The sequence below is a fragment of the Sinocyclocheilus grahami genome, unplaced genomic scaffold (genome assembly GCF_001515645.1).
Source record: "Sinocyclocheilus grahami isolate Dianchi unplaced genomic scaffold, SAMN03320097.WGS_v1.1 scaffold168.1, whole genome shotgun sequence".
Classification (NCBI taxonomy): domain Eukaryota; kingdom Metazoa; phylum Chordata; class Actinopteri; order Cypriniformes; family Cyprinidae; genus Sinocyclocheilus; species Sinocyclocheilus grahami.
Window position 1 is genome coordinate 1,264,352 of NW_015505347.1, and position 19,044 is coordinate 1,283,395.

Below are 19,044 nucleotides of genomic sequence, written 5' to 3' on the forward strand. Positions count from 1 at the left end.
GTTCAACTCCACAGCGGAAAGAGGCGATTCACACACACGTTTCCGTGCTGAGTGAGTGATGTCAGCTCTGTTTGCCAAAGGAATAACGGAAACACACACACACACACACAAAGCACTACACATTACCTCAATATACACACAACCAGCCCAGACCTGTAGTGATCGGACCACCAAAGCCTCTAATACATACACACACAGAGATATCAAAATGAGGACATACTATAGACTTCTATATAAATCTAAAATAATGTTTTTATATAAGGCAAAAACATTATTAGGGTGATTTATGAAGTTGATTTTAATTTTTTTTACCTTTGTAAAGTAAAAATGATTTAGTAAGAAAGAACTATTTATATATAATTTTATTCTGTTGTTTTGTTTTATGAATGAGGCCTGATGTGTGGATGGATAAGTCACCTTTTTAAGTAAATTTAATACATAAATATAAAAAAAACACACACCTGTGCAAAAGTTTGGGGTCAGTAAGATTTTTTATGTTTTTGAAAGTCTATTCTGCTAACCAAGGCTGCATTTGTTTGATAAAAATACAGCAAAATTAGTAGTAATTGTGAAATATAAATATATATACAATTTACAATAACTCTTTTCTATGTGAATGCTTTAAAATGTAATTTATTGCTGTGATGCACAGCTGAATTTTCAGCATCATTACTCGTGTGTCACGTGCTTTGCTGCTGTGAGTTTATAGCTCACAATTCAGTTGCAAGATATAAATTCATAATCACAAGATAAAACTTGCAATTATGTTTTTTTCTCAGAACTGCAAATTTACATCTTGAAATTAGAGCAGCCGATGCGCGTGCGCAGTCATAAGCACGTTGGAACTACGAATGCGCATTGGCTGGTCTAGCCTGAAAAATAAGCTTTTCAGACGCTATTTGAGCATAAGAAACAACATTCATGGGGCAGTTCATTTCAGATTTTGTTGCTGATATGAAATATGTAATTTAATTGCGAGTTTAGTGAGCAGTTTTTGAGATTTCAGGGTTCCCTCGTTCATTTAGATGCTTGGTCTTGTTTGAGCTGCCTGGAGGCGTTGCAAATATGGCGCCGAGTGAACGAACTTCCTTGAAACGGACTTTGTTGCAATTCCCAGAAAAAAAGTGTGAATTGTGAGAAAACAAGTTTGTTTCCAACACGGAATCAGGTAATTGCAAGTTTATTTCTCACAATTTTCGACTTTTTTTCCTCAGAAATGTGAGATATATATATACTCAGAAAAAAGTCAGAATCGCATGAAATATGAACTCACAATTCTAACTGCATCATATGATGTCAGAGTGATAAAGTCCACCCAAAAAATGAATTGTGTTAATCTCAAACAGAGATGCTAATCATAAATGTGAGTTTAAGATGAAAAAGTGTTTTGAAAAGCACAATAGCATTACAATATATATTGAAAATAGTGCAAATAAACATGGCCAGCATGGTGTTATAATCGGCCTCAGATAAATGTCACACAAAGCTACTCAAATGCATTCATAACGAATGAATGAATAATGAAATAATCATGTAATACAGAAGGCCTGTTCTCCTGCTCATGAAAGGAATGCTGTACAATCCACCCGGGATTCCTCCGAGAGCTTTAGGCTTTCCGAACACAATCCCTCCTGCTATTGTTCTCGGACAGAAGCCAACATTCCAGCCTCTGATTGACAGCTCCTTTCACCAATCATGGCTCAAACGACAGACAACACCTGCGTGGGATCTCCAATCAGAGGCCAGCGGACACACCAATATGAAGCGCTCTAAAGCAGCTCAGGCGGAGGTTTACCTGAAGACGAGAATAAAACCAGGCCAAAACAGACAGACAGAGCCACTGCTGCAGGGATCATATCATATCAATGTGGAGAGAGTGTGTTTGAAACGGCATACTCAATGAATTAAACAACATTTATGATCATTAAATAATACGGTTTGAAATGTTTAGCATGGCACATCCTATTAATATAGTTATAATGCATTGCAGTAAAACATAGTATTCCATTCGGAAAACTGGAATGGAATGGAATACTAGTGTTGCTTGCATTGAAAAGTGTACAATACATAGCTTTTATTTAATATTTTTAATTTAGGCTTTAGCAATTTTGTGGTGCTTTTGTCATTTTTTAGCTGTAATTCATATTTATATAATTTTAGTAATTTAATGTAAACATATTTTATTACACTTAGTTACCAAGGCAATTTTTTAAAAAGTTTTTGTGTTAGTTTGAATATCACAATTCAGACTTATTCTTTTTTAAATTCAAAATGGCAAGAAATAGCATAGTATACTTATTAATATTTTGAAATAGCTTTTATTTTTATATTTATAACATTTTCAGTTGACATTTGTTTTAGCATTTTTGTTGTGCTTTTATTGCTTTTTGTTTTTTATATTTCTATTTAGCTTTCATTTCTATTTATTTCCGTTTATATTGAATAATTTTAGTATTTTGATGTAAACTTATTTTATTTCACTTAGTTGCAAAGGCTACTAATTTCATTAGGTCTACGTTGTTCAAGATGAGTTTTTTTCCATCTAATATTCGTATTTCATTTTATTTAAGCATTATTTTAGTTAACGCAAATGATATTTAATAGTTCACCTTAGTTACCAATAACAACACAGATACCACCGTGGAACCCAGTTATTATAATAATTTAGTTGTTGTTCAACTTTTTTTAAATAATTGCATTTAATCCAAATTTTGTAATTCATGTCAAACAATGAGTCAAGAGGACGTTACAAATCACAGTGGAAGCAGATCTAGGTCAAGTTGAGAGCATTGCATTGTGGGATACAGGGCTACACGTTGTATACGGCAAATGTTGGCAAATGAAGCATGCATATGAAATACTGCAAAAATAGTATGAAAAGCGGGGAAAGCTGCAGAGCAGAGCCTAAAAAGGGGATGAAGTGGAAAAAGTGGAAGTGACAAGTCATGTGCTCAATCATGTGATCATCTGAGGGGGTAAAAAGGGGTAATTTACTGCCTTTCCAGTGCCCTAAAACACAGGAGCTGGATGAGAGACGGCCAGTAAGAAAAGACAGAAAACAGGTTGTGTGTGTGTTAGTTGTGCTGGAGTTTCCCCTCTGTTTAAATGATGCTGCGTTGTGATTGGTGGAGAGAGATGACGGCTGAATTCCATACGTCTGAATTCCATACGTCTGCAGAGTAACGTGAAGCAAAACACAATAAACACAGCAACACATGCACGCACACGCACACGCACCCTCACACACAATCCAGCGGTCTGTCTGATCGCTGTTCAGTGTTATTTGTGAAAAGGTGAACTGTGTGTGTGTGTCTATCCAGCATATTTCATTCTCTGAACATTTAACATTCACCAGGAGCGGAAACTACAATCAGAATCCCACCATATAAACAAAGGTTTGGGGTCAGTAAGATTTTTTTGTAATGATTTTGAAAAATAGTGTCACCAAGGCGGCATTTATTTGATCATCAAGTACATTAAAACAGTAATATTGTGAAATATTATTACAATTAAAAATTACTGTTTTCTATTTGAATATATTGTAAAATGTAATTTATTCCTGTGATGCGCAGCTGAATTTTCAGCATCAATACTCCAGTCTTCAGCGTCACATGATCCTTCAGAAATCATTCTGATATGCTGATCTGCTGCTCAAGAAACATTTATTATTATTATTAATGTTGACAACAGTTGTGCTGCTTCTTTTTCTTCTTTTTCAGGATTCTTTGATGAATAGAAAGTTATAAAACAGCATTTATTTGAAGTACAAAGCTTTTGTAACATTTAGATAAATTCTTATCCTTACTGAATGAAAGGATTCATTTATTTTGAACAGAAATGTATACATTTATTAAAAAACAACATGCATTGTTCATAATCTAATAAAGAGAATATTTTGCCCTCTTAAATAAAAATGTTTTCTGAAAGTCTGATTAAATAATGAGTGAAGAAAAAAATAGTTGAATTAGCACGGTGCACATAATGTGCCAAAAGCCGAAGTGGTGCGGCTAATCATTTTTAGTCCTCAGAAAGTCTTTAGCTTTGACTCACTGGAGCGGCACTAAAGCGCCTCTACTACCGCCGGTGATGTTTTTGGAAAATTATAGAGTGGAGTTTAACACGAGAGAGCAGATATTGAGGAGGAGTGCCCTCAAAACCCGAATGCAGCTGTGAGGAGAAGCTCTCCAGCCATCAGGAAGCTCAAACACACCCTAAACCACACAGCAAACGCTGAAATAAATGAACAGCGGTCACATCAAAGCTCAAAATAAGATGATTTCGTTTAAAAACTCGGGATGACCTCACGTGACCTCAGAGAACAGGAAACACACTATAGTGTGTGTGTGTGTGTGTGTGTCAACATGGCACTACAATAGAGATTAGTAGCTGCTAATAAATTAAACACGGATCAGCTGAAGGAGCTTAGATTAGATATTAGTGTTTTCAAGGAATAGTTCACCCAAAAATAATGTCAAAATTCTGTTATTGATTCACTATACTGTTTCAAACCTTATTTTCTTCCCTGCAAGAACTGTCATGCAGCAGTGAGTAAATGATGATTTGTATTTTATCATTAAAAGGACAGTACCGTAAAGGGACAGTACACCCAAAAATTGTAATTCTGTCGTCATTTATGTTGATTATGTCTTTCCAAAGCTGTTTTGAAGATGAAGAACCAAACAGAATGTTTGTAACTATACTGAACCAACACAATATCAACATTCTTTAAAATATTGTTTATGAAATGATTTCTCTCATTCATTTGATTTGGTGTTCAGCAGAATAACATACACCAGAAAGCCCCAAAACAGGTTGTTCCTGTAGTTTTAGCGATACACATGTACCTTTTACATTTGTGACGTCATAACGGCAATGATTTCTGAACAAACTATTTTTGCTGTGTCATTTAATCATCTGGCTGAACTGGAGAGAAAAATGTGTGAAATAAAAATCGAAGACCCAAAAAGATCTTAAACACACAAAACAAATCCATACGAATGGAATGGTTTAATCCAAGGCTTGTGAAGAGATAAAATGGCTTTATATGATGGACTGATTTAATTTAGGCTTTTTTTATTTATTTATTTTTGTTTACATCTAAACAATGATTGACACCCATACATAGCCTACACATATGGCAAACACGGAAGTGACCTATATATGTGTGCGTACTGTATATGTGAATAAAAGTCTAAATTAAATATTTAAATAGAGAGACAAAAAGCCTTAGGTTTCATTAAAAATATCTTAATTTTGTTTAGAAGATTAACAAAAGTCAAACAGGTTTGTAATGACATGAGTGTAAGTAAATGATTGCAGCAATTTCACTTTTGGGTGTACTGTCCCTTTAAGAGAAAATACTAAAGCAGTTAAGTTTTTTGTATGTGCAGTTTAAATGCAGGTAAATCTGAAACAACACACAATAATAAACCAGAGTGTAGTAAAGTATATAAGTGAAGAAAAAGGAGAGCGATTTTAAGAGTGTTTTAAAGGATCAGGATGTGATCAGCTGGACAAAAGCTCCTTGTTCTCCTCCAGCTCTGCTGTGAAGGAGACCTGCTCTTCTTTCTACTGCTGCTTTCTCTCACTGCTCATTTATGCATCCATCTATAGACATCATCTATCTTTTCCTTTGTCAAAAATGTGAATCTGTAGAAGATGTGCAACAGCTGATAGAGGCGTTATCAGAGATTAGCATTCCCACTCATCTCAGCTGCTCTGCTCCAATAAAACATCATATAATAAACATGAGCGATAATATAATGCACAAATATTTATCTAATCAGAATACACTGCAACATTTAAAACATGCTGTAGTTACAATTAGTAAAGGCTAACTGGGCCATGCTCAAAGCTTAACATCTTGTGTGTTTTACTTGCAGGGTTAAATGATGTTGGATAGTGAGAGAAACAGATAAAGCAGATATATGTCAGATATATATATATATATAATTATTTCTGCAGCACTATAGCATCACCACATGGATTTGCTAAAACAATAACTGAACACACACCTCAAATAGTCCAGAAAAGTCACCACAAAAAGCTCTAAATACAATAATGAACGAGATTAATGAGGTTTAAAAATGAAGGACAACACTCTGTATTAAAGCACATTTGCTTCATTATCTAAATGAGGACACTCTGTACACTAAAGCTGATATTATGACTTAGAAAAAAACTAAAACACTTCACTACAACTATTCAATACAGTGTCAAAGTTTGGCGTCAGTGAGATTTTGATTTAAGAATTAAAACTTTTATTCAGCAAGGATGCATTAAATTGATCACAAGTGACAGATCAAAAAGACATTTATGTTACATTTCTATTTTAAAATAGATGCTGTTCTTTTGAACTTTCCTAGCATGAAAGAATCCTTTAAAAATGTATCACAGTTTCTGTAAAAATATAAAGCAGCATAACTGTTTTCAACATTGGTAATAATCAGAAATGTTTCTTGAGCAGTAAATCAGCATATTAGAATGATTTCTGAAGATCATGTGACGCTGACGACAGCTCCGTGATGTCGTCATGGAGGAGTGGAAGAGGACTCCAGTGGCAACCTGTGAAGCTCTGGTGAACTCCATGCCCAAGAGGGTTAAGGCAGTGCTGGAAAATAATGGTGGCCACACAAAATATTGACACTTTGGGCCCAATTTGGACATTTTCACTTAGGGGTGTACTCACTTTTGTGGCCAGCTGTTTAGACATTAATGGCTGTGTGTTGAGTTATTTTTATATATTGCCCACACGCGCATGCACGCACGCAGACACAGACACACACACACACAGACACACACACAAACACACACACACACAGACAAACAGACAGACAGACAGACAGACAGACACACACACACACACACACACACACACACGCAGACACGCAGACACAGACACAAGCACGCAGACACAGACACACACACACACACACACGCAGACAGACACACACACACACAGACACACACACACAAGACACACACACAGAAACACACACATATAAACACACAGTGTTCTGCCATAGACATAACAACCCAACCACAGGATCTGCTCAGACACAGCTCACCTCTGTGTGTGTGCGTGAGGTGTTTTGATGAAGAACTCCTGCACAACATAAGGTATGTGTCTGCACAAGACAATTATCAAAACTAGATCATTTCATTTTCTGAAGAAAATGTGTGCGGTGCTCACCTGAGCGAACCCCGGAAAATATTTGGGGGGTTAATACGCAGTTGCTAGAGTGTTCTGTGCGGTTGCCAGTGCATTGCTATGTGGTTTCTATACTGTTGCTGGGCTTTTCCATCTGGTTTCTAAGCGACTGCTTACTGGCCAAAAGAGTCAATATTCTGGTCTCTAGAGATATGGCTTTGGTTCCTTCTTCAGTGTAAGTCTGGGGGTTTTCACCTGTTTTCCAGCACACCTCTCAACAAGACACATGACTTTAGAAATCATTCATATACAGTATGATTTAAGGCTTTGGGCTTTATTCCTACTCCATAGTCATAAATCAAACCCTATATGAACAATAGTAATAGTGATGCTTGATTTAGCAAACATTGCTAATAAACAGCACAGAAAAGAGAAACGTGCGTGTGTGTGTGTGTGTATGAGAGAGAGGGGTCCGGATGGGAAAAAGGGTATTGGAGTTTGGGGAAGGGGGTCTTTTCTACAAACAGAAGGCAGCGGTTTCAAGTTCCACCTCCGGAACAAAGTGCCTGAGAAAACACACACACACACACACACACACACACACAGAGCTCTATCCTCTTGGCTTTCTGGATTCTAGAGGTTATTAGAGCGCCTCTCACCTCAGCTAAACTCTCTCTGATTTCAAGCATTACTCTCTTCCGGCAGTGAGATTTTTCCATTTTGGCAGTAATGGGACGCAAAGAGATGGAGTGAGATTAGACTCGTAATGTGACAACAGTCATGAGCATTTGGTAACAGATGAATATATAAAGAAAAACAGGTCTTTTAATCAGGTGATTACTCAAATTCTTACTTTTGCCAAAAACTATTTACATGGCCACAGATAGTCCAAATCTGAAGCAAGGTTACTATAGCTAATTAAACTAAAATAAAACGTAAAAAATGTAAACTAAAATTATTTAAATAAAATAAATGTTAACTGAAATGAAATAAAAATCTATAAAAAACTATTTCAGATAGTTGCCAAGGCAACATTTATCATTGTAATTTAGTATTTGTAACTAAGTAGTAAAATAATTAAACTTTTTTTTTACTAATTTAACTAAAATTAAAATGAAAACAAATGAAATGAAAGCAAATATAGGAAAATAAGAAAATAAATAATAAAAAAAGGAAAATATAAAAATAAAAACTGATTCAAAATAGTACTAAAAGCTATAATATTATCTTAATATATTAAAATAACACTAATTTGAAGTGAACACTACTTTCTTAAATTCATATTCCTGGTCTTTAACTAGTGCACATTATTTAATATATTATTAAATAATATTAAAAAAATAAAAATCAATGTATTAAAAAATTATTACATAATTTTAGAATTATTTAATAATATAAACTAAATTATATAAATTATATTTAATATTATATAATAAATTATATTAAATTAGAACAATACAGTATAATTAACTATAACAATATATAAATTGTTATTGTTAATTTATTATTGATTCACAAGCCAATCTAATTCAGATGCATAAAACTAAATCACGCACTGTACTTGCAGCTAAGTTTTCTGTTTCACTCAGAAATGAACTTTTTTTAAATTCTGATATAACTACATTTTTTATTTTACTTTAAATCTGTCTATAAAAACTCATTCCTTCCATACAACATTTTTACAGTGAAAAAGTTACTTGCTCCTTTAAATGCCATATTCTGCTGACATGAAGACAGACATTCCTCTAGTCTTAATGGTGTATTGGGATCATCAAACGGTTTGACCTCAGTTGACCTCCTGACCCTTTAACAGCCACACATCCCATTCAGCGCCTCACTAAGCCCCGCCCCACCCACTTTCACTGTAGTGAACACACACACACAATGAATCTAAATGTGTGTGTGTGTGTGAAGCTAATTAACCAAGATAATACACAGCGCACACAAAGGCACAAGGTTCCTGTAGGACAGATGTACAGGCCTGTTGCCCGGCAACAGATGCTCCGTCTCCATCGACAACTTCTGTCAGCCTCTTCAAGCACCTGTCAATCAAACGGACATTCCAGAGTGTGTGAGCGGACAGAACAACAACTCTCAACTGTGTTCAGCTGAAAATAAGCAACAATCTTCCACTGATGTGTCTTTCTTTGACAGGACAGTGCAATCGTATTAAGTCGATTCTCAAAAAACAAGTCTGGCTCATATTTCACCTAAAAACTTAGCTTTTTCTTTTGTATTTTGTTGCATTATTTAAACACATGTCCTGTTATTGTTGTATTCTCATTGATATTTACTGTCTTGTTACTTTAGTATGGATGTTAACCATTCTGCGCATATTTTATTTTGATTTAAATCAGCAGAAATTAAAGGCAGAGCAGGAAATACTACCATGAAGTATAAATATTTTACAATTTAAATAAATATTTTTTCACATGACAGTAATAAGTCATGAAAATAATGTCACAGTGCAAAAACAGGCTTTGTTTTTATTTTATTTAAATGTGATAATTTAAAAACTATAGTAAATAAAGAAATAATTTTTTTCCACTTTAATCAAACAAGATTTGTTGTGTTTTTTTTCGGCATTTTATTTATTGATTTATTTCTATGTAGTTTTCACAAAGTTTTAGTTTTTGGTTATTTTAGTACGTAAATCTAAAATAATCTAAAGTACAAAAATGAAATGTTGTAGCTGAAATAAAATAAGCTTATATTATTTTATTATAACATTTTATTTCAAGCAATGAAAATAGTTTAGTTTTCCAATAACCCTGCATGAAATACATAACACATACTTTTTTTTATTTTATTAAAAATTTTTTTTTTTTTAAGTATCCTGACATGGCTTTAACAGGTTTCGTGAGACTCACCCAGTACGTCTCTATCTTCTATAAACCTGCTTTGAATCCGTATTATGTAAAGCACTATACAAATAAACCTGACTGTCAATGAAGGTTCAGTTGTGGTACTCAAACAACAAAACATGATGTTGATTTTTCATCCAAAGCAAAGCTGTGCACATCTAAGTGAATTAAGAAGAGAAATGCAAACAAAATTCTATTAAAACAAACACGGATTGCCATCGCACACTGAGATCTGCCTTCACTCACCACATCACAGCTGTTTCTGATCAATTCATCTCTATGTTATGTCCTTCAAGTCTTCATTGACCAAACACTCAGCCTTCATGAAGGACAGGGAAACTACACAAACAGTGCTGAGGATGTAGCTCTTCTCATCACAACAAGCACAACAATCAGTGCTCATGAAATCAATGCTTCATGCATTTATCTCATATATGCATATACACACACACACACACAAGATCTCTATTTGAATATATATATATTTTTTTCTGCTAAAATAAGCAGTAATGGCATTAAATAGTTTTTTTTAAAGTGAAATAACTGAACATAAACATACACTGTAAAAAAAATTCCATAAAATTTACGGTAAAAAAACGGCAGCTCTGGTTGCCGGAATTTTACTGTAAAAGATACGGTAGCAACGTTTTAGGTTTTACGGTTTTAACTTAAATTTACAGTTAAATACCGTAATTTCATTAACTGATAAAATGTTAATATATCAACCTATTGAAGTACTGAAATCTGTTTTGTACCTTTGTGATACACTGATAACCACCAAATGCAGGAGGTGATGAGAAAGTCACATGATGAACCAAAGCCCATCACAAGCAGCTTTTAAATAATAACATATATAGAAGGTGCACAGTGTCATTCACACAAACACTAAACACCATCACGGTAACACACATGAAACTGAAATAATGCAATAAACATTCATTTAACAACATTAGGTGTAACATACAACGCTAATATAAAAAACTGATCAGAAAAAACTAAGAAGAAACATAGTTATTTAAACAAAAAAACATCAAATTTGAAATGTAACGCAGGGAATTCTGGGAATGTCAATTTACGGTTATTCACTGTATATGTATTTTATACTCAATGTATTTTATACTACCGTAAAATTAATGTCCAATACATGTAATTTCCAATACAGTTTTTCACCGTATATAGTAGGGGAATTTACCGTTAACCATTTAACAGGTTTTTACTGTAGCATTTTTACAGTCTTTTACTGTTAAAATTCTCTGTCATTTTTTACAGTGTAGCAGCCTGAGAAAAATGCTCATTTTTGAAAAAAATTTCAGATGGCACTTAAGAGGCTTTTGCATCTGAACTCTTCATATACAGAGGGGCTCAAAAGACATTCTTGTTTCATGTTGCTTCAATTCAACCTCTCACTCAAATTCCAAATCGCTACTAATGAAAAATATTATATTCATTTTTAATATGCAAAACAGAAGCATTTGCATTAATTAGCCGTCTGGATAATTACTGTATATATTAAGTGCATATTAAGTTGACATGCAACACTGTAACCCAATGGGCGCTCGCGCACATGTGCACTTTCTCTTTGATCGCGTCGGTCACGGAAGTTCCCGCGAAACAATCTGTTACAATGTTTCATATATTTAATCCGGGATGAAATAAACTCGCGCATGTCACATCAATACCTCAAAAATGCACGAAAAGAAAAAAAAATACAGCTGGAACGTTTAAAAAATGCTTTTAAATACAAAGCTGATAAATTCTACTAAACGCGTGATAAACAATTGCATTTTTAAAAGGATAATAGCCTACATATATGATAAAGTGTCAATGCACAAACTCTTGTAGGTGATGATGATGATGATGGTGGTGTTCAGTACCTGAGAACTCCTGTGAAGTCCTAGTGAAGCCAGTCAGACACGAGATTCCCAACAACAGCAGTGCATATGAGACATCAGGGAAAAACATCCTTAAATGTCCCATCAGACCCGATGATTCCTGAGAGAATCAGACCGCAGAACCTAAAGTGATGTCTGATTCCATGACTTCAGAGACAGAGTCAGAAGAACCCCAGAGGAGACCTGAGACAGAGAGAGAGAGAGAGAGAGAGAGAGAAATCCCCCTGGTCCCAGAGGCCCTGAGTTTCACGCTCACTCAATCTTTATCTGTCTTGATTGTCAATACACTGTAGTGTTAGAGTTTCTATAAAGTACAAATACAAAAAAAATACAAAGTATTTAGATAACACCATAATAACAAACACAAAAGTAAAAGATTAAAATCAAAACGCTTAAATCTTAAAGGGACAGTACACCTAAAAAACGTCTATAGACTTGTAGAAATAGATTTTCTCACCGTCAGGACGTTACAATCCCGTGTGATTTTCTTTAGATTTCTGTTTATTTCTTTAGAAATCAATTAAAGTATTCTAGTACAATTTTTTGGTCAGATTGATTCGGTTAAGTTTCAGTTTGGGTATTATTTCGTAAACCATAATCTCTCCTCTTAACTATAATTGGACCATTCCCAGATATCCGGGTCTGTACACATCATGCAGTTTTTAAACCGGACATACAGGTGCTATATTGTCTTTAATGGTGTTAGTGGGGCATTGTATTAATGCACTGTTTAAAGTTATTATTTTACACAATTGACAAAAAACTGCAATCGTACTGAAAGGTGTCATCTGTAGACATCTGCTGGTCAATATGAAGAACTGCAGTAACTCCCCTTCATCAAATAATACTGCATGGATTCATCAGTTCACTGCAGTTTATATTATTTTTCAGGGTATCTGTTTGGTTTTGATCTGTTAACATTTTTACTGTTTCATGCATTGCTTGTTCCTTATAACTGTTTTATGGTTTAATTTAGCAGAAAAGCCTGCAATGGGGTATGTTGTCACAAAAGGACAACATATGAACTTTATTTCCATGTGCAATAACAGTCTAACAGTCAGTATGTCTAACAGCTTTATTCATGCAGTCAAGATTTTAAGGTTTGAGGCCAAACAGCAACTGACTTTCGAAAATAAGCACCCTGAGAAATATTCACTGCAGTAAAAATGACAAAAACGTTCCTGTAGCCCAAGAACATGGGCTTGAATGAACACTGCACACTACAATACTCACCTGAAGAGCTTGTGGTTTGGTTTAGTCTTCTTGTGATGAGCATTCACACCTTCATTCGTGCAAACAGACCACAGAACCCAGAGCTGCCATCTCGGATGCATTTAATAAATTAAAACAAGGTACAAAAAGAAAACAAAAAACCTCATGTACATTTGACTCCTCTGTCTCTGTCTCTCTCTGTTCTCACTCTGTGATTCGCTAGTAAACAAACACGATAGAACAGCCCTCGTCCACCGCTTACGACACATTCTGGGCCCGTATGTAACGCAACACACATGCTACATGTCGGCAAGCAACTGGGCGGGAAACGAAAAAGAGAGATTGTTTGCCCTAAAATTAAAATTTGATCAATTTACTCAGGCCATCCAAGATGTACATGATTCTTATTTTTCATAAGAACAGATTTGGAGAAATGTAGCATTCCATCACTTGCCCACCAGTGAATGGGTGCCGTCAGAATGAGAGTCCAAACAGCTGATAAAAACATCACAATAATCCACACCAGTCCATCAATTAACGTCTTGTGAAGAGAAAAGTTGCATTTTTGTAAGAAACATTAAGAGGCTTTAACTTTAAACTGCCACTTCTGCCCAAAATACAAGTCCATAATCCTTAATAACGCTTCCTCCAGTGGAAAAGCCCATCTCCTGTTGTCCTCTCACATTAAAATCCACCCACATATTTGCTTAGAACTGATTTTTTTGTTGTCACTTGTAAACAGTGTTTGATCCGTTCATATTTCTCTCCCGATTCAGATGAGATGACTTATTCACTGGAGAAAACAATATTACGACCAGAGGAAACAACAGTTTAAAGTTAAAAATGCCTTAATGATTGATTTGTTCATCACAAACATGCACCTTTTCACTTCATAAAACATTAACTGATGGACTGGAGTGGTGTGTATTACTTGTGGATTATTGTGATGTTTTTATCAGCTCTCATTCTGACGGCACCCATTCACTGCAGAGGATCCATTGGTGAGTAAGTGATGCAATGCTACATTTCTCCAAATCTTTTCCTATGAAGAATCAAACTCATCTACATTTTGGATGGCCTGAGAGTGAGTAGAATTCCAGCAAATTTTCAGCAATTTTGGGTGAACTCTTCCTGTAATAACTGTTTCAAAAGCACTTCAAATGTTTACTGGTACCATGATGTGTGTGCATGCACCTACCGACATTAAAAGGTCAGTTTAACCAAAAATGAATTTATGCACCATCTCGTGTCAATCCAAACCTATACAACTTTATTCCTTCAGTGAAACACAAAGAAGAATTATGAACGTGAGGTTATGCACGTCAGGATGGTGGGTAAATGATGACAAATAATGAATCTTAGTGCATCGATCTCTCTTATTCGTTGTGTAACACCCGATCTCTACTAGTCACCAAATATATGCTGCTGACCTTTTATATATATCAAAAACAATCATAATAATCATTTAATTAAAAAAACGTCCACAACATTTTGGCAGAATCGAGCGTTAGGGGTTAAACAGACAAGAGATATAGAGGATAAGATATAAAGCCACAGAGAAAAATCAGTCTGTATTGGTCCCTCTGTTAGCAGCACACGGACTCGTCACCCCACGGTTTACTAGAATATTATGTGCATTTATATATATTTTAATATATATATATATATATGTGTGTATATATATGCTTTTTATTTCAGTATCTCCAAAATAAAAATAAAAAACATTTAACTAACACTATTTCTTTGTTCAAACGGATGCAAATGATCACAAGGAAAACAGCCCAAGAGCCACGGAAGATCGAACGTGGGAGAATCAAAGAACGGTTTCCAGCGAACATGCCGTGAGATGCGGGGAGCAGAGATGTCGCCTGTTCGGATCGCCCTACGGAGGCCCCAAAATCCAATGAGACAGTGGTTGAAAGAGAGAGAGTGAGAAGCACGAGTTAGAGGAAGATCCCGACTCTCTGACGGTCAGTTCTGACACGTATCATTCGCATCGCAGAGATGGGCTTCTGGGAGGTTTCCTCACACTCTGTGTCCGTACGAGCGGCGGCTCAGTAGTCTGCGGCGTATTCGGTTCCATGAAGGCCGCGGCACACCAGGGTGAACTCCTTCACAATGTCTTTCACTCGGCGCTTGTTCACTCGCTCCCTGAGAGGAAACAGAAAAATTAATCGTTTTTCATTCTCAGATGATGGGTTTTTGGAGAACGTGTGCATGAAGACCTCAGCTGCAGAGATGTCAAATACAGGCCAAATTGACATTATGTTCGGGGTGCAGTGTTGTTACTGGTAACTGAAACTTGAGCTAAAACTAAACCTATTCTAAATATTTTTGTACACCGGTATCACCGTCAGCACCATCTATCGCGGCAAGCCTACTAACTGATAGAAAAAAGTGAAGTACTAAAATTACTAAAACAAAAACTGCAATAAAATTGAAAGCTAAATAGAAATATTTAACAAGTCTAAAAATTAGAAAACTACATAACAAAATGACAAAAAAGTAAACAAAATAAAACCTGAAAATATAAAGCTTTTTATTAATACTACTCTGACCAATGAATGATACATAGGCATCATCTGACTAAACCTGCAAAAACATCAATGTACTGCCAACAAAGCTTGGGGTTAAGTAAGATTTTTTTTTGTTGTTGAAAGAAATTAATACTTTTATTCAGCGGGATGCATTAAATTGATCAAAAGTGACATTTAAAATGTTACAAAAGATTTCTATTTTAAAATACATGCTGTTCTTTTGAACTTCCTATTCATCAAAGAAAAAAATGTATCACGGTTTCCACAAAAATATGAAGGAGTACAACTGTTTTCAATAATCAGAAATGTTACTTTAGCAGCAAATCAGCATATCAGAATGATTTCTGAAGGATCATGTGACACTGAAGACTGGAGTAATGATGCTGAAAATTCAGCAATAAATTACATTTTAAAATATATTCAAATAGAAAACAGCTATTATAAATTGTAATAATATTTCAGAATATTAATGTTTTATTTTATTTTTTATCAAATAAATGCAGTCTTGGTGAGCCGAAGTGACTTCTTTCAAAAGAATTAAAAAATGTCCTTACCGACCCCAAACTTGTAGAATTTAATATTCATTTAATGTTCTAAATAATGTTATGAAGAAGGTAATATTCACCAGAATGGTCAAATGGCACTAATGAACCCGTCTCACCTGAGCACCTGTTGGCTAAACGTGTCTTTCTGCTCATTAGAGACCCGTGAGGACGGGAAGCCCGGTGAGCGCAGAGCTTCTTTGAGCCACACCGTCAGTAGAGCGAAGCAATGCTTGTTCAGACAGAAGAGCACCTCCGCAAACTGATCCATCAGACTGCGGGACGACTGACCGCCGATGGCCTGCCGAAAGAACAGAGCAGTCAGACTTTTGTCCTTTTTTTTGTTTTACAACATTCAACAACCTTCATGTATTGTAGAAGCTCACCTCCAGTACAGCCAGCAGGAGGAGTTTACCATGTTCCTGCACGACCTGACCAACAGGAGGAACGTCTGCGCAGCGTGGTATTAGCTCCGTCTGCAGTCAATGCAAATAAACAATTCAACATTGCTCATGGCTACGGTTTATGAAAGTATATTTAACAGGAGGTAAAGAGACACAAACTGAAGGTCAATTCACAGAGCACTAAATCTTCCATCAAAACAATACAAAAGTTTGGAATTAAGGTTTTTGTTAAAGAAGTCTCTAGCTCACCAAGGCTGCATTTATTTGATAAAATACTGTAAAAACAGTAATATTATTAAATATTATTACAATTAAAAAATTTAATTGTATATTTGATTGAATAATTTTAAAATGTAATTTATTCCTGTGATCAAAGCTGAATTTTCAGCATCATTACTCCAGGCTTCAGTGTCACATGATGCTTCAGAAATCATTCTAATATGCTGATTTGCTGCTCAAGAAACATTTCTGATTATTATCAATGTTACAAACAGTTGTGATGCTTAATAGTTTTGTGGAAACCTTGTTACACAATAGAAATCTGAAAAAATCTTATTTATGCACTAAATGATCTGAAAAGGATGCATCATGGTCTCCACAAAAATATGAAGCAGCGAAAAACTTGATAGTAGCTTAGCAGCAAATCAGCATATTAAAATGATTTCTGAAGGATCGTGTGACACTGAAGACTGGAGTAATGATGCTGAAAATTCAGCTTTGATCATAGGAATGAATTACATTTTAAAAATGTATTCAAACAGAAAGCTGTTCATTTAAACTGTAATAATATTTGGCAATATTACTGTTTGTACTGTATTTTTAATCAAATAAATGCAGCCTTGGTGAGCATAAAAGACTTCTTTCAAAAACACTGTATTTATTCCAAACTTTTGACCAGTAGTGTATTCCTGTACTCCTTGGGGTGAATAATACTTCAGGTTATTACGATGATCTCTGACTTACAAAGAAAAGGCAGGTAGATTTGACTGTCGGGGCTTCTGGGAATTTCAGTGACAGCACTCCTACGGCCGAAACACAGCAGTTTTAAATATTACACAGGCTCAGACATTCACACACATTCATACTTGGTTTCTACATTTTAAACAGACTTACCACAGTGAAACACTGCTTTCACATCAAGACTCTCGGATAAGAATAAATCGGGCTTCCGTTTGAGGGCCTACGAATCAGACAGAGCCAATGAACAGAGCACATGACTCAAACCCCGCCCCTGGAACCCTGTCAATCACTCCTGTGCCCCGCCCACCCTCCATCACTCACTCCCTACACCTGTCTAGCCCTAGAAAATCAACCAAACATACATATTCAATGCAAACAGATCAGGTAAGTAAGAAATCAACACCAAAGAAACTAAAATACTGAAATTTAACTCAATAGAAACTAAAGGTATGATGATTTTTCTCTCTTTAGCGTTCTCACTTGGTTTTCATCTGTTCGATCACTACTTTCTCTGCTCAGTTGGACTGAATGCAACAGAAATCTAAGTAACATGTACGATAAAGACAACTGATGCATTAAGAAACTCATTGAGGATGAGAGGATATTTGAGAAAGAGACAGAGAGAGAAACTGATAGATAGGGAGAACCTCATGAGAACTTCATGAGAAGACATAAACGAGAGAGCCAATTCATTTGAATCAATTAATCAATTCATTGAGATGAATTCATTTAGGCTTTCATTGGTTTTTAGGGCTGGAATGACACTGGAAGGGGCGGTAGGGGTTTGTGGGATCTTGATCCTAACTTTTATTCAGCAAGGATGCATTAAATTGATCAAAAGCGACAGTAAAGACATTTATAATGTCTTTAAAAAGATTTCTATTTTAAATAAATGCTGTTCTTTCGAATTTTGTATTTTTAAAAAAATGTATCACGGTTTCCACAAAAAACTGAAGCAGCTGTTTTCAACACTGATAATAATAAGAAATATTTCTTGAGCAGCAAATCAGCATATTAGAATGATTTCTGAAGGATCACGTGACACTGAAGACTGGAGTGATGATGCTGAAAATTAAGCTTTGCTGAATTCAAATAGAAACCATTAAATTCTAATAATATTTTACAATATTACTGTTTTACTGTAGTTTTGATCAAGCAAAAGAAGTTTACTGTAGGTTAAATCAAATAAAATGATCAAATGAAAAAAATTTATAATATATATTTAGTGCTGTCAAATGATTAAATTGGTTAAAAACCAAATTAGTTAATAAATGAAATCATAATTTAAAAACTGCATTTTGTATTTACTTGCATTATCTTTGCGTAATATTAAAATTAGTTTGATGATCTGAATCTTTTAAGTGTGACAAATATGCAAACGATTTAAAAAAACAGGAAGGGGGCAAAAACATTTTCACAGCACTGTATGTGTGTGCATACTGTGTATATTTATTATGTATATATAAATACAAACACATGCATG

General features: G+C 35.1%; 2 protein-coding genes across 2 annotated transcripts in view; both read right to left on the reverse strand.

Moving 5' to 3' along the window:
• LOC107593306 (protein eva-1 homolog A) overlaps positions 1-12,007 on the reverse strand; it is a 44,793-nt gene extending 32,786 nt beyond the window's left edge. The window contains exon 1 of the mRNA XM_016282972.1: positions 11,889-12,007. Coding sequence (XP_016138458.1) covers positions 11,889-11,991 — 103 coding nt within the window. The 5' untranslated portion in view covers positions 11,992-12,007. The remainder of the gene's footprint in view (positions 1-11,888) is intronic.
• A 2,177-nt stretch (positions 12,008-14,184) lies between these two features.
• ipo13b (importin 13b) overlaps positions 14,185-19,044 on the reverse strand; it is a 48,256-nt gene continuing 43,396 nt past the window's right edge. The window contains exons 17-21 of the mRNA XM_016282928.1: positions 17,715-17,781; positions 17,565-17,623; positions 16,584-16,673; positions 16,317-16,498; positions 14,185-15,269 (exon numbers count right to left, since the gene is read on the reverse strand). Of these exons, the coding sequence (XP_016138414.1) occupies positions 15,173-15,269; positions 16,317-16,498; positions 16,584-16,673; positions 17,565-17,623; positions 17,715-17,781 (495 nt within the window). The 3' untranslated portion in view covers positions 14,185-15,172. The remainder of the gene's footprint in view (positions 15,270-16,316; positions 16,499-16,583; positions 16,674-17,564; positions 17,624-17,714; positions 17,782-19,044) is intronic.